At 33.5% G+C, this 27,169-nt stretch overlaps 5 protein-coding genes across 6 annotated transcripts; 1 reads left to right on the top strand and 4 right to left on the bottom strand.

Annotated features, from left to right (window-relative positions):
• The first annotated feature begins 143 nt into the window (after positions 1–143).
• Positions 144–11,059, top strand: LOC103831482 (histone acetyltransferase HAC2). The gene is made up of 9 exons (XM_033274899.1): positions 144–6,177; positions 6,254–6,532; positions 6,607–6,735; positions 7,130–7,330; positions 7,424–7,566; positions 7,653–7,923; positions 8,006–8,145; positions 8,453–8,924; positions 9,009–11,059. Exons 1-9 carry the CDS (start codon positions 5,458–5,460, stop codon positions 9,231–9,233), a joined length of 2,580 nt encoding a protein of 859 aa, XP_033130790.1. The 5' UTR covers positions 144–5,457; the 3' UTR covers positions 9,234–11,059.
• LOC103831038 (cyclin-B1-2) lies at positions 10,928–12,111 on the bottom strand. The gene is made up of 4 exons (XM_009106884.3): positions 11,924–12,111; positions 11,654–11,754; positions 11,422–11,519; positions 10,928–11,164 (listed from the first exon to the last, which is right to left on the bottom strand). Exons 1-4 carry the CDS (start codon positions 12,047–12,049, stop codon positions 11,064–11,066), a joined length of 426 nt encoding a protein of 141 aa, XP_009105132.2. The 5' UTR covers positions 12,050–12,111; the 3' UTR covers positions 10,928–11,063.
• On the bottom strand, positions 10,938–18,028 carry LOC103831037 (transcription factor TCP1). Its single transcript, XM_033274901.1, has 6 exons — positions 16,239–18,028; positions 14,805–15,853; positions 11,924–14,707; positions 11,654–11,754; positions 11,422–11,519; positions 10,938–11,164 (listed from the first exon to the last, which is right to left on the bottom strand). Exons 2-3 carry the CDS (start codon positions 15,835–15,837, stop codon positions 14,697–14,699), a joined length of 1,044 nt encoding a protein of 347 aa, XP_033130792.1. The 5' UTR covers positions 15,838–15,853; positions 16,239–18,028; the 3' UTR covers positions 10,938–11,164; positions 11,422–11,519; positions 11,654–11,754; positions 11,924–14,696.
• Positions 18,029–18,295: 267 nt separating this feature from the next.
• LOC103831036 (calmodulin-binding transcription activator 4) lies at positions 18,296–23,725 on the bottom strand. Of its 2 annotated transcripts, none has more exons than XM_018653245.2 (13): positions 23,287–23,725; positions 23,075–23,200; positions 22,873–22,988; positions 22,709–22,797; positions 22,556–22,610; positions 21,854–22,457; positions 21,655–21,731; positions 21,484–21,571; positions 21,182–21,411; positions 20,471–21,093; positions 19,448–19,985; positions 18,724–19,017; positions 18,296–18,639 (listed from the first exon to the last, which is right to left on the bottom strand). In XM_018653245.2, the coding sequence occupies exons 1-13, from the start codon at positions 23,561–23,563 to the stop codon at positions 18,520–18,522; spliced, it is 3,237 nt and encodes a 1,078-aa protein (XP_018508761.2). In that variant the 5' UTR covers positions 23,564–23,725; the 3' UTR covers positions 18,296–18,519. The 2 variants fall into 2 exon arrangements, with proteins under 2 accessions (XP_018508761.2, XP_009105129.2); XM_009106881.3 differs by having other exon boundaries at positions 21,484–21,568; positions 23,287–23,712.
• Positions 23,726–26,179: 2,454 nt separating this feature from the next.
• LOC103831481 lies at positions 26,180–26,916 on the bottom strand. The gene is made up of 2 exons (XM_033276037.1): positions 26,530–26,916; positions 26,180–26,320 (listed from the first exon to the last, which is right to left on the bottom strand). The coding sequence occupies exons 1-2, from the start codon at positions 26,914–26,916 to the stop codon at positions 26,180–26,182; spliced, it is 528 nt and encodes a 175-aa protein (XP_033131928.1).
• Positions 26,917–27,169: the final 253 nt, after the last annotated feature.

Raw genomic sequence — 27,169 nt, 5'->3', positions numbered from 1 at the left:
AATAAAAATTTTAAAAACAGTTTTAAAAAGTATTTTTAAATTATAAAAAGAAATTTGAAAAAAAAATAAAAAAAAAAAAATTAGAAAAAAATATTATAAAAATTTCGAATCTGAAAACATATAATCTGAAACTATAAAAAAAAAAAATCTTTTTTTCATTTTTTTAATTTTTATTTTATTTATTTTTATTTATTTTTGTTTGTTTATTTAATTTTAAACCAAGGGTATTAGGGATATTTTACCCTTTAATGAATGTCATTTCTGTGACTTTCTCCTTCTAGTGCTATTTTTGAGACATAAACTTCAAAATGTGCTATTATTGACAATTGCCCAATTTACAATGAAATATGACATTTTTAAAGTTATTAGTGCTCAACTTAAAAAATGATATTTGATGTTTATATCTTGCACCAGTCCAATATTGGACACAAAGTGCAGGTAAAAATAGTGATTTTTTTTTCAAAATCAACCAAAAATAATAATTGGGTATCAAAATTAAGGGAAATCAATCTCTCAGTATAACTAAAACTAGAACTTGATTCGCGCTCTCGCACAGATATTTGATTTAACTTGTGTTCAACGTAAATTCATAAAACGCTGATTTTATAAAAACTCTCATGTATATTTTTATGTTTTGTAATTTACATATATAGTAGAATATATTATTTTATATAGATGTTTGCTAATATTTTTTTATGTGTACATAATATTATATTATAAATTTTATAAATTTATGCAATTTGATGTAATATAGAAAAATGTCATCTCTCTTTAATACATGTTATTTAGTTAATATTCGTAAAATATTAATAATGGTTAATATATGAATATCGATTTGGTTAGATATATATTGATATATCTGTAAATAAAAAGAAATACAAAAAGAAAGTAATTAATTAATTTATTGTAAATGCAATAGATAAATGTGTAAATAAAAGAAAGTACTAAAAATACTGATATCCATGTTTTCAAACAATTTCCATTTATATTGATATCCATGTTTCCAAACAATTTTCATTTATACTCCTATCCATGTTTTCAAACAGTACAAAAAATACTCCAGTTTTAATAATATAGATAAAAATCTTACTTTTGTAGATAATTGTTGCCAATATCTCTTGTAGTTTTAAAGTTCTTCTCTTATGTTAATTTTTTTTTTTCATTTTCAGTGTCATATTTACTTAAAAAAATTATTTTGGACAACAACTACAACATTTGGTGACACATCAAAAGAAAAATAAAATAAAGGGTGTATACTGATCCAAAAGTAAACAACTCTAATATCACAACATTTTTGATAGATTAAGAAAATATATATACCAAAAAAGAAGACTAATCTAAGGTTGAGTCTTGATCTAGATTATAGACATAAGTTCATTTTTAATTTCAAATATGAAGTTTTTTCATATTTTTTACTTACATTTTGGTCTTTACAATTACACTTCACATTTATTATTCTTAAATATGTTGTCGTTTATTTTTTAGTCCTTAAAAATGATATTTTATAAATATTTCAAATTTATTTTTATAAATTAATTTTTACACATAAAATTAAACAAATATTTAAAATAAGATTTAATATTTAAAACTAGATTTAAAAATAACAATATTACAAAAAAAACTTAAGAATTTTTTTAAAAAATTATATAAATACATAATTATTACACAAATTTAAATATTACAACAACAGTAATGGTCATTTAAATTTGATCTGAAACCTCCAAATTATCAAAATATTGACCAAACAAATTTTCTATAACCGAAGATGGTTGTTGTTATTGTTGTTCTTAACGGTTTTTCGTACCATTATATCTTCTTTCTTGTTCAGATCGAATATATTCAAAATAGGAAAACCTACAACAATTGAATGCATAAAAAAATTTTGCCGAAGAATTGTGGAAGTGTTTTCAGAATGGTATCTCAGCTCACCGACATCAGAAGACGTTGCAAGGCTTCTCAATATTAGCCAAAAACGTGGATTTCCTTGAATGTTGGAAGTGAAAAAATTGTCCAAGTGTATGGGCGTGACAATTTGCAGACTGTATCACTTTTCCAGTTAATTACATTATTCAAATAAAAGAATATAACATGTATTATTATTTAGTTTATGGTATTTATCCAGAATACTCAATTCTTGTTCAAACAATAAGAATTCTCCAAGGTAAAAAAGGAACTTTTGCAGAAAAAAACAAGAAACATGTCGAGAAGATATTGAACAGGCATTTGGAGTCATGCAATCCAAATTTTCTATCATAGCAGGATCATCTCGTTACTGGAAGAAGGATGCATTGCATGATATAATCACGACATGCATTATAATGCATAACATGATAATTGAGGATGAAGTGATATTAATGCACCGACAAGAGATATAAGATCAGTAATGTGAGCAACCGTTAAAATAACGAAAACAATAAAGATATTGCTTTCAACAATTTTTAACTTGTAATCTACAAATTAAAAATATAAGAGTCATTTTTTAGACCAATACACGTCATCTTAGCTACGTCGCTTTTTAGACCAATTAAATTATAATGTTTTCACTTTACCGTGTTCTCAATTAACAATAAGATTGGTCAACGTAATCCGCCTTTTTCATAAGTTATGAAATAAAATATTCTCTAATAAATTCCAAAACATATTATGATTATAAGAAAATATCATTTTGGAATATTTTGTTAGTAAAGGTATATTTGAATTTTTTTTGTTAAAAAAGAGAAAGTCTTGAGAGTATCTTGCATCATGATTTTGATTGAAAAATCTTACTATATATATTTAAATATTAAATGCATGATATTAGGAAAAAATAATTCGTAAGTTGACTGTAACTAATTTTTTTTTGACAAATCTTACTATAGATATTTAAATATCAAATATAGATAACAAATGAAGAAAAAATCTATGGAGTAGATTGCAACAATTGTTTTTTTTTCACTGAATCAATTACTTGTGGACAAAGTTCGACCCTTAAGAAAGGGGAATATAACAAACCATAAGAAATTGTTTTGTTGGCAAATCTTACTAGATAATTAAATAGTAAATAGATTCTTTTGTATTAACAAACTGATCATAAATGCTACAAAGATCACATTGTAAATTTATAATACACTGATAGAATTGTGCAAACTATAATTTATGAATATAATATATGTACATCATATATACAATTTAGAATATTACTCTCTCTGTTTCATAATAGATGATATTTGAGAAAATGTTTGTTGTTTCAAAATAGATGATATTTTAATATTTTATATTACTTTTAACTTTATTGAAAACTGTGTAAACCAGTTAGATTTTATAGTCATTTTTATAATTGGTTGAATGATTTTTAAATTATATTTTTAAAATCACTTTTTAGAAAAAGTTAAATTTCTTAATATTTGTGCATCAAGGTAAAACATCATGTATTATGAAACATAGATAATATAAATTATATGATAAATATTTATCAAATAGTAAAACAGAGGGAATATTGATTATGTGATAAATATTTATCAAATAGTAATACTAAACATTATAATATAAGTTTACTGACTAACTAATTATAATATAAATTTATTGATTAACTAATATGACATAAAAATATACAGTTCATATAAATTTGTTATATTTATCATGTATATACTTTATAATATGATAAAATTGTATATATTTATATATTTTATTTGACATAAACTTTATAGTTCATATAAATTTGATATATTATATATATACTTAATTATTTAATAAAATTGTTCACATTTCACTCATTAATGCATGTTATCTTAGCTATTTCACATTTTCTATCAATCAAATTATAATGTTTTCATTTCAAAATGTTATTAATTTCAATTAATAATATGCTGAGGAGAGTTGTATTAACATTTCTCAAGATCCTTATACTTTAAGGACGAGATAAGTTCAGTATGCAGATTTTCACCTTCATGAGATCAGTTCTATAAACAAAGATGAGATCTCCTAATTAATACCATGTTATTTAATATGCAGAATTTAAACACAAGAAAATCATACACGAATAAAAAGAAGATAATGGTAAGTGGTGAAAAGTTCTACTTTATTATTTACAACAAAAAAAAAACAGTTCTACTTTACTGAAAAGATTAAATTTTATATATTAAGTAATTTAATTTGCTGACCAGAAGATAAGGTAAGTAAATATAATGGGTGAAATTTTGTTGACCAGAAAATACTAAACCCAAATTGAGCGATTAGAAAATAGCCGAAATTAAACAGATAAAACTAAGAATAATAAATACATTAATGACAGAAAAATCCTCAATGAATATTATTACAAATCAGTGGTCATATTTTAATAAGCAATAGTCATTACATTGCCTTTTACATTAAGAAATTGCCGGAAGCCTAATAACAACAACATAGACCAACCAAGTCAGAGCAGAGACTTTCTCTTTCAACTTCTTTATTTGTCTTCTCCACTTGCGCGCGAGCCAAGCAGAGTAAACAATTTGAAACTGATTAAGGTTCGTATTTCTCAAAAAAACAAACCCGATTAAGGTTCGTCTCCACCTTCTTTCTCGATTTAGGGTGTTGTCGGAGAATGGATGCCATATCTAATTAATGTATCATGATCGCCCCTTGTAGCTTCAAATATTAGGGTTTCGAAATTAGATTTTGGGGACAATGTTTTAATGTTGCATCAATTTTGGGATTGTTTTGTTTTATTGATAGACTGCCAGTAACACGCACATAGTTATATATATTAAAACTTCGTTTCTTCTATCCATGGGACCAACTTTGGATCTTATTTGTGTTTGATTGCATTGATTTGGCTATGATATCATATTTTAAAATGAAATTCCAACCTATAACTAATTGTCAGTAATCAATTGATTGATTTATATCATTTATATATTAGTTAAAATCCATTTTAACCTTCCTTTCGTTTGCGGTTCATTTTTTCTTTTGTTTTAGCATCTTTAGGGGTATTGGGGTATTTATAAAATCGGTTTTTAGTTTGTTTTTCGGTTTTTGACAAGAAAATTTAATCCATCAGAAAAAATCCAATCAAGTTTGGTTCCAATTTACGAATCTTTTTAGATATATAAATTATATTTTGGATATTCAAATATGAATTTTCAGTTCTATCAATTTTTCGTATACAAGATAATTTGAACCATATAAATATTTGTGAACATTGGTTCAGTTTTTGGTAAAACACCAACGCCTAGTTACATGAATAAGCTTGTAGCTTTGTGAAACCGAGTGTGATTTTGCTTGATTCCTTTCAGCTGGGTTCTGTATGCTTGTTCATCTCTTTTCACAGTCCAGTCTAACTTGTGCAACAAGCTAAACCATTATAAGATTATACAAGATGGTTACCATCTCTTTTTTTTTCTATTAATGTTTCTTCTGAGAGTTCAAGCACATCCTGACATGTCAATGTTCCTTTGATTGAAAAAATGTGCAGAATCAATTGTTTATAGTTCAGTCTCGATGCCTGAATTTAACAAAGGTGTGATGCGTCCAAATCTTAACGCCGTGCCTAATCAGCAGTTGAGCATACAGCCAGATGCTAACATTGACAAAGAGTGTTATAGATCCAAAAGATCTAATTATCATCTCGGAGTACCAGATGATGATACGGATGAGGATGTGGTGTTCCTTGGAGAAATATTACCGTCAGATAGTGGTCATCACTGTCCATCAAAGCGACAGAGAGTCGAAGCACATCCTCCTCCTCAGGATGATGAGACACTAAGATCTGGAGTGGAAGTTGTTGAACCGATGGAAAGTGATGAACAGACCAAACGCGAGGGCGAGGCTAATACAGCTGACACAACAGTGCCTTTGGAAAAGCCTAAAAAGAGAGACGTCTCACTGGTGGAACGTTTCACAGAAGAAGAAATAGAAATGCATTTAAAGAGTCTCCACGAGGGACGTGTTGAGCTCAAGAATATTGAAACATGTCAACTGTGTGGCGAAAGCGAACTCTTGTTTCCAGCACCACCACTCTACTGCTCGCTTTGCAACTACCGCATCCAAGATGAATCTCTATATTACATCCCAGAGGAAACAATAAGCGGTGCGCAACATCAAATCTGTAGTCCATGTTACGATCACTGTAGACGCCAAAAGTTCACGTTATCTGGAGTCGATATCGTAAAGGCCAATATGCTTAAATTAAATAACGCTAACAATCAAGACACAGAAGCTGTAAGCTTCATCTCTCTCTCTCTATATATATATTTCTTCAGTACATTTACATAGCTACTTTGTTTTGTTTGAACAGTGGGTTGCTTGCGAATCTTGCGGGAAATGGCAGCATCAGATATGTGGTCTTTACAATCCAGAAAAAGACACTGACAAAACCTCAGACTACATTTGTCCCTACTGCCTGTTAGAGGAGCGTAGGAGTAACGAAAGCGTGGGAGTTCATGACAATACGGATTTGGAGGCGAAAGATTTGCCTGAAACCATCCTAAGCCACTTTATAGAGAGAAGGCTAACGAAGCGGCTCAAAGAAGAAAGACGCCAAACCGCAGAGGCTACTGGGAAGAGCCTTGATGATGTAAGAATGATTTTGTGTCTTGAGGTTTGGTCTGAAAGTGTATATATACTGAACTTGTTACTTTTCCTTTCCAGGTATCACTACCAGATGATCTTACTCTCAGGGTCGTGTTCTCAGCTGACAAAAGCACACATATCAACAAAACATTTGCGGATTTTCTTCACGACGAACACTATCCTAGTGAATTCCCTTACAGATCGAAGGTGCATCTGAATTCATTTTTCTTTAATGAGTTAGTAGTATTAAACCAAGTGATGGTGTACTGGCAAGCGAACTTTGGGTTGCTAAGCAACATGGGTTAGAAAGCACCCATTACACTCTATCATATGGTCACACGAATATATGCCTATTGTTTAGGGTTTACATTTGAATACCGGAGAGAGTGTATATATGTGAACTACACCTCTTTTTAAAAGTTAGTCTAGACTCTTCTATAGATCTGAGATACTCCATGTTAATAAAAGAAATTTAGTAGTATTAGGGACAAAAACTTATGTTGGAAGAGGGATCTTAAATTATCCACTTATACCAATTGATTTTAGTTTTGAGTCTCATCAAACTTAATTTTAAATTTTAATTTGTTTCGGATTGTTTCAGGTGATTCTTCTGTTTCAGAAAATTGAAGGAGTTGATGTATGCATATTTGCGTTGTTAGTCCAAGAGTTTGGATCGGAATGTAGTCAACCAAACAAACGCAGCGTATACATCTCTTATCTCGACTCCGTCAAGTACTTTAGACCCGAGAGAGTAACGTTTTCAGGAGAAGCTCTTCGAACTTTCGTTTATCATGAAATACTGGTAACAATCTATTCCCTTATTTTTTTTTCTTTGTTTTAGACCTAAACTGTTATTGACATGCGTCTCATTTATTTATTTTCCTTTTTTTTATAGATTGGATATCTTGAGTATTGTAAGTTTCGAGGTTTCACAACGGGTTATATATGGTCGTGTCCACCTCAGAAAGGAGAAGACTTCGTTATGTACTCTCATCCTAAGACTCAGCAAACCCCCAGCACTAAGAAGCTTCGTGAATGGTCAGTCTCTTTTCTTCCTTTTTATGTTTGGTGTGGAAGTATTGGATTTAAACTTAAAATTCAAAAAAAAAAAAACATTATTTTAGGTATGTGTCAATGCTGGATAAAGCCAAGGAGCAGAGCGTGGTGACGAATGTTACAAACTTGTATGATCGGTTCTTCGTTCCGACATGCAATATTACAGCTGCACGGTTGCCTTACTTTGAAGGATCTTTCTGGTCCTCTAGTGCTGAGCTTCTGATGAGTCAAGAAACCGAGAGTGGAGTCGAGAATGTTAAATCACTTTCTAGAAGAGCACTAAAGGGCAACAAAATTAAGGACTCCAATGATGCTAAAAATATTCTCCTGATGCGAAAGGTTGTTATTCATATGCACTTAGAGTTTGAATATGTATACATTTCAGGGTGTTTATTTGTTAACTATTATGTTTTATGTATAGCTTGGAATACGGATATCAAACCAAAAGGAGGATTTCATCGTGGTGGACTTGCATTATACATGCACACGATGCTCGGAGACCATATTGTCTGGATTGAGATGGTTTTGCAAGAAGTGCAAGGATCTTCAATTGTGTCAAAGGTACTCTATCTCTACAAATCATTTTCAATGATAGTATCTAATCCTGTCTTCACCATTAATTGGATATAAATAATTGAAAAGTAGGAAAGATAGTATATAGAAAGTTTCTTAACAAGAAACTTTCATGTTTTTGAAAAAATCATTTCTACATGTGACATTCACATATTAATTCAATTGTTTTAAAAATATATATGTAAATATATAACTAAATACCTTTTTTTTTTGAGAGATTCACATGATTTCTCACCTCAGTATTTCTGTTTTTGCATTTTGTTTTTCACCTAAACCCTTTCTTTTATGCAAACAGATGTCATGAACTAGAAGAAGAGCTTCTTGGGGAACACACACATACTATGAACGGGGAGGAGCACTCGCTTTCACAGGCCATTATGAACATACAGTCTACAACAGAAGATAATGATGTCATCCTAGGAAACAACACGTTCGAAAGCAGACAAATGTTCTTAAGCTTCTCTCAGAAGCATAACTACAGATTCGACACTCTTCGACGCGCCAAGAACTCTTCTATGATGATACTTCACCATCTTCACACTTCAAACAAGCTTCACCAGTCTCAGATATCCAGTGGTGCTCTCCTTCAAGTAGTGACCTGCACGTCCTGCCAAAAGGATGTTTCGACAACGATTTACTACACTTCTTTGTGCTGTCCATCTTACCGAGCTTGCACTTCATGCTATAGCAATAGTAAATATCTTCGTCTGCGTCATCTCTTCCCCGTAACCCCTTGTATTCACGGAATACCGCCTAGAACTGTAGTGGTGAGTAGCAAGCAGGTTTTAATATATTACTTTCTTTTTCTTTGGTTTATATTTTTGACCTTTTTTTAACTACTCAACTTGCAGACTATTGAGATACTGGATGCTTTGTTACATGCACATGCATGCAGATCTACGGCCGCTGGTCCGTGCTCGCACCCTAAATGCAGTGTTGCCAAAATATTATTCAATCATACTGAAGTGTGCGAAAAGCAGCGAGCTTGTAAAACTTGCGTCCATTTTGCGATGGTAATACGTATTCACGCATATCATTGCCAAGATCCCAATTGCTCCATACCACGTTGCAGGTAACTTTTACATTGGTTTAATTATACTCTTCCCGTGCAAGTTGGGATTTTTATATTGATGCAAACTCTCTTTTGTGTACTTCTCAGTTGTGCGAAGGAGCAGTTCGCTATGAGAGGTTTGAGGTAAGGCCCATGGGACGAATCTGTACATCCCTTAATGTTGTGATGATTGTAGAAGAAATCGTACAGATCAAAAAAACCTTTTTTAACATCGAAACTATTCAATCTTGTCCAGTTCTATCATGAATGCTCATGGTGTTGTTGTCTTTTTAGTTAAGAGAAAACATTGTTTCCAACAGTTTTGCTTGTTGATCTGTTTTTTTTTTTCATTTTTGTGTATGGTATATTATACTATATGTTTTGGATATTGTTTTATTTTATAAATGCTCAAATTGCTTACATTAGCGTCAGGGCCGGCTTAGATAGGGGGCAAACGGTGCGACCGCCCCGGACCCAATTCGTTGCCTCCTATTTCTTAATAGATAAAGAGCCCAATTTAAAAAATATATATATGTGTATTTTTATAATAAGAATGAAAAAAGGGTCCAATTTTTTTATTTCATAAATTTATTTTTAAAAACACTTCTAGTATTTTGAAAAAAAATATATCTATCAAAAAAATTTTTAAAAATAATAGTTTGAAAATTAAAAAATTGTCTCAAAGCCCATAATACCATTGAGCCGGTCATGATTAGCGTTAGCTAGAGCTAACGTCACTGATAGCATGTAAAAGAAGTTATGAAAATAGAACATGTGGTTCTCAAGATGTTGAAATACTTAATATAAAAGTAATAAGTCTTGTTTTACATTCTCTTTTGAAACTATTGCATTGCTTTAATTTTAACATTCGTATGTTCATGAAAATGACACTTACTTGGAAAGGTGATATTCCTGTTCTTTTTTTGTGTTTACACAAGATGATTCTTCAACGCCCAAGTGACAACGAGATAGATTGAAAAATTGGGAGAGGGAAAAGGGGTTGTGTAGAAGATAGGCAATAAGAGCATGTCGAATGGTTAGAGCCCGACCTCGAATTGTGAAATCACATGCTTCGTTGACGCGGCCTGAGACGTCTCCTCGAAGCGAGCTGGAATCGCTTGGTGCATATACAGAGACCGATCGCCTACGAACCTATCAGGAATTCAAACTGTCGATTCAGTCTCTTCCCCACTCATGGCCGAAGCAATTGTGATCCTTAACGGGATCGAGAGGATGATCTAATCGTCAATCCACTCAACAACAATATTCTCGGACTGCTCAACGCTCATCAGAGCAATCGTCAGCAAAAGCCAGATTACAGAGATCTACGGTGTTCTACAGGATATCGATCATCTCTCGTCGCTTTTTATTTTTATCAACTTTCAGTTCATCTTTCGTTTCCAAAATGGAGAAGCTGATTTTCTAGCAAAACAGACTCTTAAGGCCCATTATCCTTCTTCTGTTGTTTAGTTATTGCCTTCGGGCCCAAACTCTTCCTGCTTTGCTTTATTTTATAAAATCTCGTTGCTCAAAAAGAAAGTAAATCTGATTCAATGAATCATTTAAAAACAAAAGAAAAGTTTATATATTCCTCTCAGTATCTCCCAAGTTCTTCTAGCAGAATCAATGAAACTTTTTTCAACACTAGGAAACATTATGAGGTCTTGATGATTCTTTCAGATTCGATAGCTTTTGTTGGAATCACCAGTAGTTTCTAAAAACCTCAAAATACTATAATCGATTGGTCATATTGATTAGTCAAAATAAGTTTACAAAACGATCTCACTTGATTCATCATTCAAAAGCTAAAAGACATAACATCCAATAAAACCTCCCCCCCCCCCCCCCACCCCCCTTACATGAAACTGGGGGCAACCGGGCCCTTAGACATACCAAGACGAACTTCCACACCGTGGTGCAAGTCTACAGGCTTGAATGTCTCCGAGTCACGCGGATCTGCAAAAGATGGAAAATACTTTACAAGATTCAGATAAACAATATAAAATTTCAAAACCATTAAACAACCTGGCCTATTGGTGTCAAGAATGAACTTTAAAGAATAAAAATGAACAAAATGCTTTGAAGACAATTCGCCGTTGCAAACCAAAATAAACATATTCTGCTAGTGCATACTGAGATAGCATCAAACTGGTGCCCACTGATCTAGAGAAGTGAATGTAGCATACTGAGAAAATTTGCAATAGGACAATTACCATTCAAGTAATCCTCAAAACCAAAGTCATCAATGGCTCCTGTGTAGACTTCTAAACCGAGCATTGACGAAGGAATTGGACCAGAAGGTCTCTGAAACCTATAAAAGTCATTACACAGAGAAAAAAAAAAGGGAAAAAATTAGAACAATACAGCCAAATAGTGTTTGTGGATCATCCAGCAAACACTTGAGTAATGCACATTGCCATTGAAACCTTAAACAAGAAGCTTTACCGTGAGAGGATTTGCCTGTCCATATCCATCTTCAGTGGAAGTGCAGTCCCATAGGTATGCCCAATGATAGTCCTCTTCATCGCCTCGTGCGATCTCTTTCCCTGGAAATTAAGGTAACTGGTGAGATCTTATTAAGAGCTTCTAGTAAGAACGAATCAGCTAATCAAGCTTCCTTAAACTCTCCTTTCTAAGCTAACTATTCCGAGAAACAAACAGATTCAATCGCTAACTGAAACAATGAAATCGAAATCGGGGGGGGAGAGAGATTACGGATTCGTAAGAGGATTCGAGTGGGTGAGATCCGACGATGTCGCTCTTAACGCCGTTGAGACCAAACCGAAGAGCGTCTCTCTTCACACCACCGATCTCATGAGCTATCTTCTTCGCTGACTCCATTTTTCTTTTGCCTACCTTCCTTTCACCACCTCTGCTTTCTTTTCTTCTATAGCTTCCTCTGCGACTTTTTGGGCAAGCAACGTACGCGTAATGGGCCTCTTTCATGATTAAGCCAGACTCTAGGCCCATTTAGATTCTAATGTGGCCCATTTAGATTGACTTACGTTAAACTTCACTCGTTTTCTTTTTCTTTTTCTTTTTTTCACACACAGATATGTATATTGTTATAAATTTGTCAAAGGATCTTCACACAAACAAAAGAAAATTTTGGTTCAATAATTTTTCTATTTTTATGCTATATCAAGAAGCAATTTTTTTCATGGATTTTATATTTTTCATTATATATGTCTAAGACTAATAAATGTATTAATTAACACCTTTTTTTAGAAATAGATGAAGTTGGAATGTGATGTAGATATACTTTTCTATAAAATTTCTGTAATTAAACTGTTAATTTATCATCTCTAGCAAAGATATCCTTTAAAGATTGGACGCAGTGGGTGTCCACTCAAGATCAGACTAATAAATTTTTTTTTATTAAATAGTACCACAAAGACATGTAGGAAAGATATTATGTGAATATTATAATCAGCTATTCTGCGAGTTTATTTCATAGGATGATCTGACATGTGAAATTTTATATAATAAAGTTACTTCCGCCTTTCAACAACATCTTTTGAGATAATCAGTTTTCAGCCATTTGTTAATTAAATATTGTTGATTATTCGTAGGTAACTTAACTAATCCAGCTAGCCAAGTCTAGATATTAGTCTGTCATGCTATGAAGATGAAGTTTGAAGCAAAAAAAAAAGCAACAAAAATTAAATAATTTCTCCTTTCTAGCTTTAATTCTCTCTTATATTTACTAAAGTTCTTTTGACTGCTTATATATTCTTGAACTCTATATTCTTCAAACATAACAAGGTTGTATTCTCTGCTTTGGAGTGCTATTCTGTTTTGAAGCAACGAGGAACAGTTTTAAAGGTCTCCCTCTCTTTATCTCTCAGCTGCATTACTTTTGTCTTTGTATATACAGGGTATTTCTTTCTGTCTTTAGTTCGTTACAAGAATTGTTTAGTAATTTTATCTAAATCAACGCACGAAGCTTTAAGATTGACTCGTTTATATATGTAAGAAACAATCATACGTGAGTCATCAAATATATATATACTCAGTTTTTATCTAGTTCTTAGGTTAAACATTTTCCATGAGCTTCGTAGTAGTGACTGATTAATTTTAGATAACGGTGAATTTCTTTTTGAAAGAGTTTAAACTTTCTATTGTTCTTTTCAAGTTATGGTCCATCATGCATATAAATGGTGTAATTAGCTAGTTTCGAAAATAATTTCGAAGAGACTGACTAAGCCAAAATTATAATGCTTCATACCTGTTGGGATTTTTCGAAAGACATGCCATTTTTAGCATATATTTGCTCCCAAATTATTTATACACTACACACACATGTATATGTTTTATTTGCAAAGCTAATTATTAGAATTAATAAATTTACAGTAATGAGAAAAACTTATTCAAATTTTGCAGCATTCTTTTGAACATTTCTTTTGAAACACTATTAAATCATTTTTCTTTGAAACCATATATCTTGATTTTTGCCGTCTCACTCACATTTTCAGATTTGGTCTTATATAATACCGTGGCAATACAGTATATCGCTAATAAATTTCCATTAGCTTTTCAAATGAGGTAATATGGTTCCAGATATATAGTATTATAGGATATATGGCGTTTGCAATTTCCGACTAGATTCTAAATTGCATTATAAATTGAAATGGATATCTGGAAGTTGTGAATGTTTACAATAATTTTGAAGCACTAAGGAACTTATAGATTGTAGACAAAAGAGAGGGACTTGAGCAGATCACTTCATATCGTATTCAAAAACGTAGGAGTTAGCAATCCTCTTGTCCAAAACCGAACTTTAAAAGCCAATAAACTCAATTAATGTATGCCTTCAAAAGGCAAAATCATATGCATCATTGAAAATATCATTATCTGAGCAAGATAATAGATATACATCAGTAGACAATAATATTAACACTAAGATCTATCCTGCATTCCTAAGCATATTTCGATGGCACGCTTCCAGTTTACACACTAGTGCTCAGTTTCATTTCAATTTGCGCATGTTAACTTAGTCAAGCATTACATGTTTGTGTGTGGATACAGTCTTGTATATGTGAGCATCAACAGTCATCATCATGCATACTGTAATAGGTCCTAATGGAAATTAGGGCTTAAGGAACTAATTAATGTAGAGCTTTATATACGGAACGTTAAATTGTAAATTACTTAGTCTTAAAACAATTTTGTGTGTAGTACCTAATCAAAATTATATATGGATCTTGGAATGGATTGGGTTTCATTAAATTTATATAATTTGCTGCTTCGTCTTTAAATTGAAATACTGTAAAGGTTACATACCACTTGAAAACTGTAGCTAAAATATATTAAGGTAGACAAATAGTACCTTAGAAAATAAATCTTGATGATCAATGACATATAAGATCAGATAAGATGTTCAGAAGAACACAGACAACCAAAGATTTAATTTATATTCAAGGGGGATAAAGGACTATTTGCCTTACATGTTTGAATTTGATGCATAGTTCTCCGAAATTATCAGGATTTATGGGAACCCTGCCAAATAAAAACAAGAATGAGAAACATATCATAGAATGCCAAGATATATGAATCATATTTTAGGTTAGAAAAGCTTCTAAAATTCAAACTATACCTCTGAAGAAATTTGTGTTGGTGACTCCACAAAAGAGTTGATCAATAAAAGGGTTTGGATTGTAGTCACAATCAAAGTTTTGAGGCAGAATGGCATTGTAGTTGCTGCTAGAACCCTGATCTTTCAACATTAACGCCCCATAATGCTGATTATAACCTTGATCCATATTCATGGGAAGATTGACCTTCTTCTTGGTAATGCATTCATGATTATCAGACTCTTGGATTGATTCCTTGTAGAAAGAATGCGTCATTTCTTCTCCTTCATTGAAGATAATAGACCTTTTGAATGGGTCCATTATTTCAGTTTGTATGATCTCAGAGGCGGTTTCTGGATGATCATTGGTCATGTCTATTGTTATCCCCTTAGCCTTTCCTTTTGCTTTGGCTCTTGACCCCTTTGAAGAAATGTTGCTCATTTCAGTCTTCTTCTTTCTTTTCTCTGCCTTCTTGACCTCACATAGCACTTCTTCTTCGAAGGAATAGGGGCTCGAACCATACACAAAGCTATTATCGCCAACATTATCCTCTTCATGTACTACATTACCTCCATCGTTTCCAAAATCTTCAACATTGTTGTTGAGCTTTTTTTCTTGGACAAGCTCTTTGATGGCTCTTCTTGATTTCTTGAGTAGCCAGTCTAATGTTTTACTGGCTTTATCAAACCCCAACATATCCTGGAGATCGAAGAATTGGCGAGAAATTTCAATAGAAAGCCTTACCCTCCTGTCTCTAAGACCTTGTGCCGTGTGAATCTTGCTATGCCTATCTTTTTTCACAGCCTTCTTGATTTCTCTCGACACCTCAGGAATCTCAAAACCTTGCTGATTCATAACATTGTTTGAGTTAAACGCCATGTAATCCATCAGGGACTCAGGCACTGCTGATAACATTTGGCCCGGTGATGCTGTTAACTGATGATTGTAGGGATTACGGATGATGTCTTGCTGACCGGAGAGTGAAGGAAGGTAAAGAGAGAGAGGGTACACTCCGTTGTTACTACCATTATTGTAACCATTGTTGGAAGAAGACATCACTGAGCTTAAGGAGCTACACAAATCAAGAATCAAGGCTATGAGTTTTTCTTTTAGAAATAAAACCACAAGTTTCACATCATCAAAAAAAGATTTTTGGCTAAAAACAGGAAAGAGAAAAGAAGAAACCAAGAAACAAGAGAGGTAGAGATAGAGAGTAAGCGTCCAATTCTCACACCAAGACAAAAAGCTCAAGAGCCAAAAGCTGAAGATCTGCTCGCAAAAGTTAATTACAGTATAACCTTTTTAAGCCTAGGGTTAACGATTGATTTTAGGGTTTCTAGTTGCAGATCCTATACTAGATAAATGAGCATATATATTGGGAATTAACCTCAAACTCAACTAGTTTTAGTATCATCGTAGAATATACTTTTACTACGTATACATATACAAATAGGTACCTTCATGTGAAGTCTTGGCAATGCAATATCTAATGGTCCAGAAATAACCACAGAAAACGACCTGTGAAGAGATTCTATTTCGATGATAAAGACCAGGCTTTTAAGAGTCATGATTCAAAGATGAATGTACAGTTCTTTTCTTGTCCCGGTCTCATATAAGATCTGCTTTTCTTCTTCTTTTTTTTCTCTTTTTTTTTTAAAAAAAATCTGCTGTTCTTTTGTCCAGATATATTCATTTTTTATATAAATGGTTACTAATTATTCCTACTTGCCATGAAATAAAGTTTTAACTCTTTTATTCTGGGTCAAAAAAAATCTTATGAAGGAAGATCTTTATTTAGGGTGCTCGTTTTGATCTGTACTGTGTAAATAACATAAACATAAACATATTTTTTTGACCAAAAAAAAAAACATAAACATATTCCCCTTTTTAGGGTTTTGTCAAAAGAAAAAGGGGCTTTAATGTGACCCGAGTTGTTTCCCCAGTACGATCTCATAAAGACTGAAAGGATTTGTCGTTTTCAAATGTTCATTTTCACGTCTCTAGCCATTAATCAAGGGCTGTTCTTATCTAAGTGGGCAAAACACAACTACGTAATGCAAAACAACAAAAATATTATGCTTAAGAAAAATATAACAATTTTAAAAGTAACCAGAAATACGATGTTTAAAGGGGTAAATTTGATCATTTTCTTCAAAAATGAAATTAAAGTATAAGTTGAATATTTAAATACTTGAGGAATTACAGAATTATTAATTATATGATTTTTTAAAGATTGTCAAGAATTTAGGTTCGAGATGAGTTTTTACCGTTTCATTTTTTAACTGATACTGATATATTTGAGTTGAATTTAAGGTTTAGTTTTAAGATTAGAATTTAAGATTTACTTTTTATGGGAATTTTGGACAGATTTTGGTGGATATTAGAATGATCTTTAGCTAGTTTAATGAAACACTTTAGAAAAATGGTTTAAATGAAACAATACTGAAGACTCGAACCTTAATTGGTAGAGCCAATAATAAAAAAGAATCAGTATGCTATAGAAGCAATAAACTGCATCATTTATATATTTAATAATATGATTGGTACAACAGTAAATGATTCATATATAAAATTAATATATAATATATAATTTATTTATTTCTAAATAGTATATATATATATATATTTATATTTATATTATTATTGTTTTGTTATAAAAAATAATGAATATAATTACATAAAATAGATTATATTTAAATCTGAAATGTTATTATTTTTTAAAAAATTAAATATATTTTAATTAAAAAATATTTTTAAAAATCTATATTTTATTTTTTAAATGCTTTTCTAAATATTTTTTTAATGGTTGATTGAGTAATATAAAACATAATGTTTATGCTAATGCTTTACCAATCAATGTCTCGAAACTATTCATAAAACAATAGATAATAAGCGAAAGCACACAAAATAGTGATCCCTATAAACGGGGCTCCTATCAGTCCCAAACATGTAGCTATCTGTATGAAGCTTCCATATGTTCCCCTAACAAAATCTGTTCATACCTACTCAAAATTTGAAAATTTTGCTTCAATCACGCGGCTCCAAACTTTTAGTGGAATAAGAACTTTGGTTTATATACCATAATCAGTGCTTCGGACTCCTGCGTTTTATATACCTCTGTCACATAGATTGCTGCCAAAGGTGGGCCAAGACCCATGCCAGTCCCAACCAAGAACCTTCCCAAAAGTATGACAGCTAAGCTGCTGCTAAATCCGCTGAAGAAAAACACATTTTAGCAGAAGAAACAAAATCAAACTAATGGAAACAAAGCTAACTCCTTTCATAAGGATCATAATATTGTGATAAGAGCTAGATTAAATACAAATTTCACATCAGAAGATATATACAAACTAGTTGGATCAGAAAAGATTGTTGAATGACCGTGGACGGTCTTGGCGCCTGAGAGGGCTTGGAAGAGTTTAAGAATCTCTACTGCATATCTTCATTATTGGTCATTTGATTTGATTTGCCGAACTTATCTTTCACTCAACACTGTAAATTTGTATTTACTTTGTTTTTTTTTCTTGTACAAAAGAAACAATGTTTCCAAATTTGTATCAAAGTTGCCACAATAGAGATCATTTACAATCGCTCACTACTAATAACAGCTTCTTCCCTTGTTTCATCCTTCTTTTTCATTGCAATTCTATAAAACTAAATTCGCTCTTGAAACTTTACAAATTCTACAGACTTATTATTAAAACCTCTAAATCCACATTTGTTGCATGGCTTTCCTTCTCAAGGCAGTGAAAACAAATGGTCATCTTCCATATCAGCTATGTCGAATAATGCATCATCATCCTCAAAACCACCACCACTACCACCTATTCCTAATGTCTCTGTTTTCCCAAGCTCAGCCTTCAAAAAACAAAAGAAACAAAAGATTCACTCAAGAAACACCGCAAACATATACTAACCTAACCTATCTTGCAAGTAACTCACCTTTTTTTTACAGTATGTCGTGAGCACACGGTGGTATTGTTGGCGAGCCTCTGGAGTACGAGTCATAGACATAACACGAGAGAAAGCCTCATTCACTGCACCTTCTACTTTCTGCTTACGAAACACTCTCAGAATGTCCTCATCTTCACTGTCCTCTCCACTTTCCACGTCTTGCCTGAACCCTTTTAGTCCAACACCTTTTCTTCTCCACCTCAGTATTACCTTATCTAGCATTCCTACCGCCCAGCAGATTACCTTGTACTGCTTCCTCGTTTGGTAACCTCGAACATGAGCCTGCCAAATTTAGAAAGATAAGAAAGAGAGACTGCATGGCTAATGAAAAACAACTATATTCATCTTAGTAAAAATTTGTTCAAGAAGATATCACCAGGCGGCAACTAGGTAGTCTGTAGAGAACTAATTATCGATTTGCTCCATATATATTTTACATTTATATAAAATATTTTAGTTTTTGTATTAATTATAAAATTATTTTGATGAATTGTCAAAATTAGATATACAAAACAAAAGAAATTAGACAAATTTGTGTATTTGTAATAAACATTATTATTTATTTAACAGATTTAAACTGGTTTAGATCGGTTTAAACCGTTCAAACCGATTTAGAAGGGTTTAAACGGATCTGAATTGTACAAATCGAATGTTAAGAAAATCATTTCGCCAAGACCAATTTTTAGAACCACAGTAAAAACTGTTAGCATACCTGTATCATGATAGCTTTCTGGCGCTTTGTAAGAAACTCTTTTCGACCTTTGTAGCCACGGTACTTCTTCTGGATAGATAAAGCTGCTGAATGGTAGTTCCGTACATTTTGCTTCGACATGTCTGCATAGATCCCGTACTCTTTCAAGCAAGCATACATATCAGCTTCTCTCTGTTGCCGCTTTCTGAATGAATGTGCACGAAATGCTGCCTGGATCCTCGCAGCCGCTTCAGCTGCGTTTTTCAATGCAGCCAGTGATTGTGGATCATCATTAACGGGATGACTTTTTCCTGCGATGGACTTCACTGCTATCTCTGCTTCTGCTCGAGCACTCTCTATAGAATCTTCGGTTTCCTCAAGTGTGAGCGAAGAGAGATGGTTTGTTAACGCCACCTCTGATAGATAACCTGCGAGGCCCTTGTGACCATTAGAGGCAGCTATCGAAGCTGGAGTTTTACCAACCGGGTCTTGCGTATTGGGATCAGTTACTGCTCCAGCTGATGCCCCTGAAGCTATAAGGGCAGCCACCATTTTTTCACTGCCACCCCAAAGAAAACAGTGTCGGTTATTACATTCAGTTAAAACTATTGTCTACAAATAAAACAGTTGAAATGACGGTGCTCTCTAGGCCTTCGGTTTTTAACCGAACCAAACTGAAATCTCGGTTAGTTCTGTTCAAGCCGGTTTATAAAAAACTTTGGTTTTCAGTTCAGTAATCGGTTAGTTTGATTTTTAGAAGAACCAATTTCTAACGGACTTAACCAAAATTCCGAACCCAATTAACCGATTAAACCAACCTAACCAAAATTACCCAAATTTAGCCAAGCTTCAACCGAAATATAATCGAAACCAAAAATTTCGGTTAGGTTTAATAAGATTTAAAAAAACGAACTACCCGAATACCAAAACCAACAAAACTTTTTTCCGGTTCAATTCGACAAGACGTTTTGATAGAACTGAACTAACCAAATTCCGAACTAACCGAACCCGCAGGCCTAGGCCTAGTACTCTCTACATTCTCACCTTCCAAGTTGTGCAGCCCAATGAAGAGCGCTCCATCCGTTATCATCACGAAAATCAATACTAACTCCATGCCCAAGAATTGGAGAGAGCGCCCAATCGAAGCCAAGGCCTGCCACCATATGGATAATGCCTTGTTCTTGCTTTGACAACGAACAAGATGTTTGGTCTTTATCTTGGGATCTTGAAGACAGCCATGTAGCCAGCTTGTCTTTAAGCAGCTCCTGTAGAAGCCAGTCAACAGTACTTGATGATGTTGCAGTGCCATCTCGAATTTTATCTATGATACGCCTCCATTCATCATCATCAGTGTTTGGCTCTAGGTTGCCTTTTCTATCTAAGAGAAGTGTTTGCACAAACTTTACAAGTAACAAAAGCACATCAGGACTGCTCCTAGGGGAAGATCTGTCATCAGGCTTATCGCGATACTCAAATTCAACTATTTGACTACAAGAGAGTCCATCTCCAGAAGTAATGCATAGATTCACTTTGCCAGGACCACATGGAGGGGCTTGGCACCGTATAACGCCTTCCTTAACGATCTCAAAAGGAACTTGAGCGTTTCCAAACATGCAAGCCCATGTAGATTCTGTTGGATCACAGAGAAATGATCCTATGATTATCACCTGCATTTGTTAAAATGAATAATCTAATTAATCACCAACTCTTTGTTCCAACCAGGCAAGACAATAACATCATTTTTCTATATTAGACCTTTGTAGTTTCATTTGCGTAACCCCACTCTGGTGATATGTCCTGGATAGTAAACTTTTGATTATATGCAACTGTGGGATTCATTACTTGCTCGAGAGGCGGCCCGGTTTGCCCTTCATCGTCCAACATTGTATTGTAGTAGCCGTTATTCTCAGGAGCTCTCAGCTCAGAATAACAAGGAGGAGGAAGTTGCAAAGAAGAATCAAGTTCTTGAGGCAACAACAATGTAGCTGAAATTTTGAGACAACTATCAGAACTGAAGCCTAACAGTAAATTTTTCAGCAAAGCAGATGAAGACATACCTTGGTCAGCCTGGTTGATATAAGTCCAGTTAGAATCTTCCTGCATTCCAGATAGCAAAACCTTAGCCGAACTTGGTGTGCTTCCCTGCTTTCAACAAACAAAAAAGTAATTGGACTTCTTAGTCTTCATTGCTTGATTCCACATTTCATTTAATCATATTAGAGAATTACCTGAGAGTTAAGAGCTATAGAAGCCCCACATGCCTCCAACACATCTTTCCAAGACTCGCCACTCCCTCCACTGCCACCTGTAACAATAATGTTTTTTTACTCTTCCTAATAACCCTCTTCTATAAAGTGTGCTAAAGAGAGGAAATATAAAAAAGAAAAAAAAAATATTGAAAACAAATGCTTTATAACTTTGGCCTACCTGAACCATTATTTACAAGCATGAGATTGTTGGGATGATATTCGGTTCCAATATACCCTCCGTAAGATCTCTCTAGTCTGTTACTCTCCTGTCTCTGTTGTCCAGCTTCTGGTTGTGCAAGCTGATTCATATCCTTAATGTACTCTAAAGATAGGAGACTATCCAAACTTTGATTCTGACTGTAGAGTGGTGGACCTACATTACACTGTGGTCCAACATAACCACCGTAACATCTCCCTAGTTTGCTACTACTCTCTGGTCTCTGATGTATAGTTGCTGGTGGTGGAACAAGGTGGTCAAGATCCGTACTAAAGTCTAGAAACTGGAGACCATCCAAACTTTCGTTTTGAACTACATTATTATCATCACCAAGACTAAGTTGTACCTCAAGCCTCTTGATAGCCTCCCTATTTTCAAACTCGTAAGAACTTCCACTCCCTTCCTCACCTCCGTTGCTACTAAAGACAACGCCAGAGTTAGCCTCTGAATGCTGCTGTTGTATGTCAGTAGAAGAATCACCAATGTGGTGACTGTAGCTTGGAGATGAAAATAGAGTGGAAGGTTTCAGTGAGAACTGCAAAACGGTTCCACTACTTTGCTTCCCCTGCAAAAGTTAAAAAGCCAAACCATAATGTCATATTATAAAAACTGAAAGTTTTATAACTCAGTATGACAAAATGTTTGCTTATAGGAGAAAGTCACCTCTTTTGCATCACTCACATCCCTGTAATGAACAAGGACTATATGGTCGTATTCCCTGATTAAAAAAAGATAATAAAATTTCATTGTTTGAGTATCTTGTAAACACAAACAAATTAGAAAGTGTAAGCATTAGTTAGAGTATAAATGACTCACAGATCAAGCATCCAGAAGATACGCCTCTGAAAAGAAGGGTCATGCTCTCCATGTGCATAATAACAATTCAAAGCCTCAACGTTACCCACCTGTGAGTCATTAACAACCTTAAAAGACCATATCTAAGGTTGCAAAAAGAACATATCTTTGATAATAAAACAAACCTTGAGACGTTCATGAGCTTCAGCAATAGCTCGACCATCCCTCTTTTTCCTCCAATGATGACCATCTTTACGGAAGAATTTAAGAACCCTTTTATTGTATAGACACAATGATCCACCTGTGTAAAAGCAGACTCATGATTAAAATTAAAAAAAAAAAAATACTTTCGTTTTATCTCAAAAGAGAATCCAAAGTCAAACTTACTAGTAGGCTTGTGAGGTGCTTTGTGAGTCAACTCATATCTCTCGTGATTCTTCAAAATGAAGTACACCTCAGGAGGTTTCAACCAACGAGTCTGAGCTTCTTGGTTCAGAGTCCTAATCTCGTATTCTAAATTAACGGGGAAAAAAATGAAAAAGAGTCAGCCTTTAGTCATCCAAGTAGACAGTTTTTTTTTTGCGTGTTCAGAAACTCACCGGATTGCATAGCGAGTTGAGAGGATTGTTGATCAATCAAACATGAGTTTGATGGGTTTGCTATTATTGATAGAGATAAAGATCGCAAACTAAGGAGACAGAGAGGAGTCGGTAGAGAGAGAGAGAGAGAGAGGATAAAAGATTTGTATTTTTTTTTAAGGAAAAAAAACAAAAAAGGAGGGTGTAAAAGTTTGACTAATGAACTCATGAGACCAAAAGTTTGTAATGAAAACAGGAGAGGAGGGTTCCGACAGAGCCACGAAGATACACATGACATAACTATCGAAGGGGAGCTCTGGTTGGTTGATAACCACGTTTCGAGTACGCTATAATATTAATTACTCCCGTCTTAACGTCCTTGTCAACAGCTTAAAGTACTTTATGTAAGACAAAGACGGGTTCAGGCCGAGTAGATAGGTAAGGCAATTTAGTTCACACGAGATAAACCGAACCTAAAATCAAAAACCAAACTGAGAATTTTTGGATTTTTGGTTTTATATCCGGTTCTTGGTTTCACATCGAACTGAATATTCAATCAGTTTTTTTTTTTTGGTATGCAATAACCAAACGGTTGGACAAACATCAATATATTGAATAAATCTAAAAAAACTAAAATTTTAACCGAATTGTACCAATTCATTTTATTTTTTATTGAATTATCTGGGTAGGCCGAGATATCAAACCGATTATAATTCAATTTAGAACATATGATCATTTCCAAAATCAACTTGCCAGTGACAAACTTGTGGGTAAGATTGTCATTATCTTTTAACTATTTTTTCATTAATATACTTTTTTGCCGACGTCTCGTCGACAAACTAGGGACGATGATTGTATGTTTCAATAATTATATTCGGAAGAAAACAAACGTTTCTCAAGTATAAAGGAAAAAAAGAGAAAACAAGCAAAGAATGTCCTATTTTATTTTCATAAAAGAGAATATATTTCAAATATAGTAAAATAATTAATCAATTATGATTTTTAAAAGGTGGGAACTTGACATATATAAATTTAGTGATTATGTATTTAACATTTTTTGTTTTTTTTTGTATTATTGTGATATTAGCACATAGCTATTATAATATTTGGTTTTATAAAGTTAATTTCACACTTTAATAAAATAATTAGAATTACTATACACAAAGAAAATTATATCAATAAAAATAATAATATAAACCTATTATTTCACAAAACAATAATATTACATTTAGGAAATAATCTTCTTGATTAGTTTTGTATTTTATATGTATCTTTGTTATCTTGACTTTTCATATACATTACTATTCACCTTTTCCTATTCAGTATGATGTATAGAGCTATAAATTTTAATCAAACTCATGGGCCCCAATTCATTTGATCTGCTGCAGAGCGAATGCAGGTCGATCGATTTAAAAATTTTGAATTGCGGATGTGGATACATCTTGAAATTATTTTAAGGGTGTTGGTGCAGATTAGTTGAATATGAGTCGCGGTTATCCGCAAATTTAATGCAAAAAAAAACTACTTTAAAAATATATATTTTGGTAAAAATATATAAACTATGATAAATATTTATATAATTTTAATTTTAATTATTTTAATATTAATTTTAATATAATTAATTCATAATTAAAATAATTATTTTAATATAATTAATATTACCCTTGGATATGGCAGATTATCAATAGGTTTTGGCGGGCGGATGCACTGATAAGATTTTTGTCTGCGAGTTATATGGATCGGATTTTTAAATAAAAATAATAATTTAACCCGCAGCAAAGCAAGACAGGTCGAGACGGGTTGACCCGCAAACCCATCAGTAGTAATGACCCACCACAAATGTTTTATCTTTTTGATCTTCTTTGGCTATTATATGGACTTTTATACACATTATTTATTCACCTTTTTCCTATTCAGTGTGATGACTAGAGCTGAAAATTCTAATCACACATGCGGGTCCTGCCTCGTTTGATATGTCGCGGCTGAGAATTTTAATCAAACATGCGGATCCTGTTTCGTTTGACTCGCCGCGGAACGAGTGCAGGCCAATCAATTTAAATTTTTTGAAATGCGGATATGGATGTAGGTTGTAATTTTTTTAAGCGGGTGGGTGCAGATTAGTAGAAGTCGCAGATATCCGTCAACCCGCAAATTATTTTTTTAAAATTATTTTTAAAAACATATTATTTTTGTAAAAAATATAAAATACTATAAATATTCATATAATTTTAATTTTAAATATATATATTTTAATATAATTAATATACAATTAAAATAATTATTTTCAATATAACTAATATTACCAGTGAGTATGGCAGATTATATGTGGGTTTTGACAGAGCGGATGCAAATATAATACCTTTTGTTTGTGGGTTATGTAGGTGAAATTTTTAGATCAAAAAATAATTTGATTCAGCAGGACGGGATGGGTCGAGGCGGGTTGACCCGCATGCCCATCACTAGTGATCGCCCCCCGTAAAAGTTTTACTCTTTTTTCATATCTTTGGCTATTTTATCTAGACTTTACGTACATCTTTGAAACATGAGAATATTACTCATGACTGTCATGAGAATATTGCACTTGGGTCACTTTCTAGTTTACACTATAGGACCGTTTTTTCTATTAGAACAGTTTTTTTTTTTGGGTCTAAATGTTAAGATTTATAATCATTTTCTGAGTTTTACATGTTGCATTAGCAACTTATTACAAGAGCAAGAGGAAATAAACTGAAATAGAAATTAGAACAAGAAACAACATTAACTAAAAGGATCAACAAACCAAAAGTAAAGCTCTAGAAGAGAGTGAGCTTGATCAGGAGCCGGAGAGAGCGAGAGCAACCTGTCTCTCATAAGTCGGTCCACAATCCTGAAGAAAGCCACCGGTTGGTGGGCAACATCCCTGAATATTCTTGCATTACGCTCGCGCCATAGGGAGTACACAATAACCTGCAGTAGTAGCTTCATGATAGTCTTCACTTGTGATAAATATAGGCCATTGTATCTTGTAATCATCAAAACCACAGAGGAGAGATCCGATGGTGGGGAGGTGATAAATCTGCCACAAAACATGGACCAGATAGACGCAGCGAATAAACACTCAAAAAATAAGTGCTGGTGAGATTCAAGGTGAGAAGAGCACAAGACACAACGATCTGGAACTGCTAAACCCCAAAAAATTAGACGATCTTTAGTTGGTAGTCTCCCCAAAAAAGACAACCAGGTGATAAAGGAATAACGGGGAACTTCTTCCCTGAACCAAACTACCTCATGCCACTCAACTGCGGGAGATCGTTGACGCAAAAAATCCCAAGTGACTGAAGAAGAGAATTTAGCCCCAAACCCACCCGTGTGAGATCTCCAAAGAAAGGAGTCTTTGTCGTTAGCAGGAGCGGGGACCGGAGTGGTGGTGAGAACAATCTGCAGTGTTACTGCATTTTGACTTCTAGCTGAAGGGAGGTTCCAGTGACCATCCCTGACTGCATCAGCAACAGTTGCAGAGATTGGAAGCCTTAGTGTCCTAGATGCAGTAGAGCCGAATAACAAATGTAGAGGCCCTAATTCTGTCCAGAAATCAAACCAGAAGGAAGCGGTGGTACCATTACCAACAGAACACCGAAGGAACGTTGGTAATAGATGTTTAAGCTGTAACATACTCCTAACAGTTTTCTCTAACTAAACCCACGATTTTTACTTATAAACTAACTAAATATTACATCTGATTTACGCACAACCCTCCATTTATTCTTTTTTTTTTCTGTATTTTGTCTTTTTCTCCGCTGTTTGCCAACTAAAACTCTATCTCCAAAAAGTCCTCTATCTCTATCTCCCTTTCCTGATTTGGCTTTAGTTTTTTCATTACGTGACTCACTTGGCTTTAGTCTCCACCAGTCATATATGTGCTAGT

The sequence above is a fragment of the Brassica rapa genome, chromosome A07 (genome assembly GCF_000309985.2).
Source record: "Brassica rapa cultivar Chiifu-401-42 chromosome A07, CAAS_Brap_v3.01, whole genome shotgun sequence".
Classification (NCBI taxonomy): domain Eukaryota; kingdom Viridiplantae; phylum Streptophyta; class Magnoliopsida; order Brassicales; family Brassicaceae; genus Brassica; species Brassica rapa.
The sequence above is the reverse complement of the archived record's forward strand: the minus strand, read 5'-3'. Positions and strand labels throughout refer to the sequence as shown.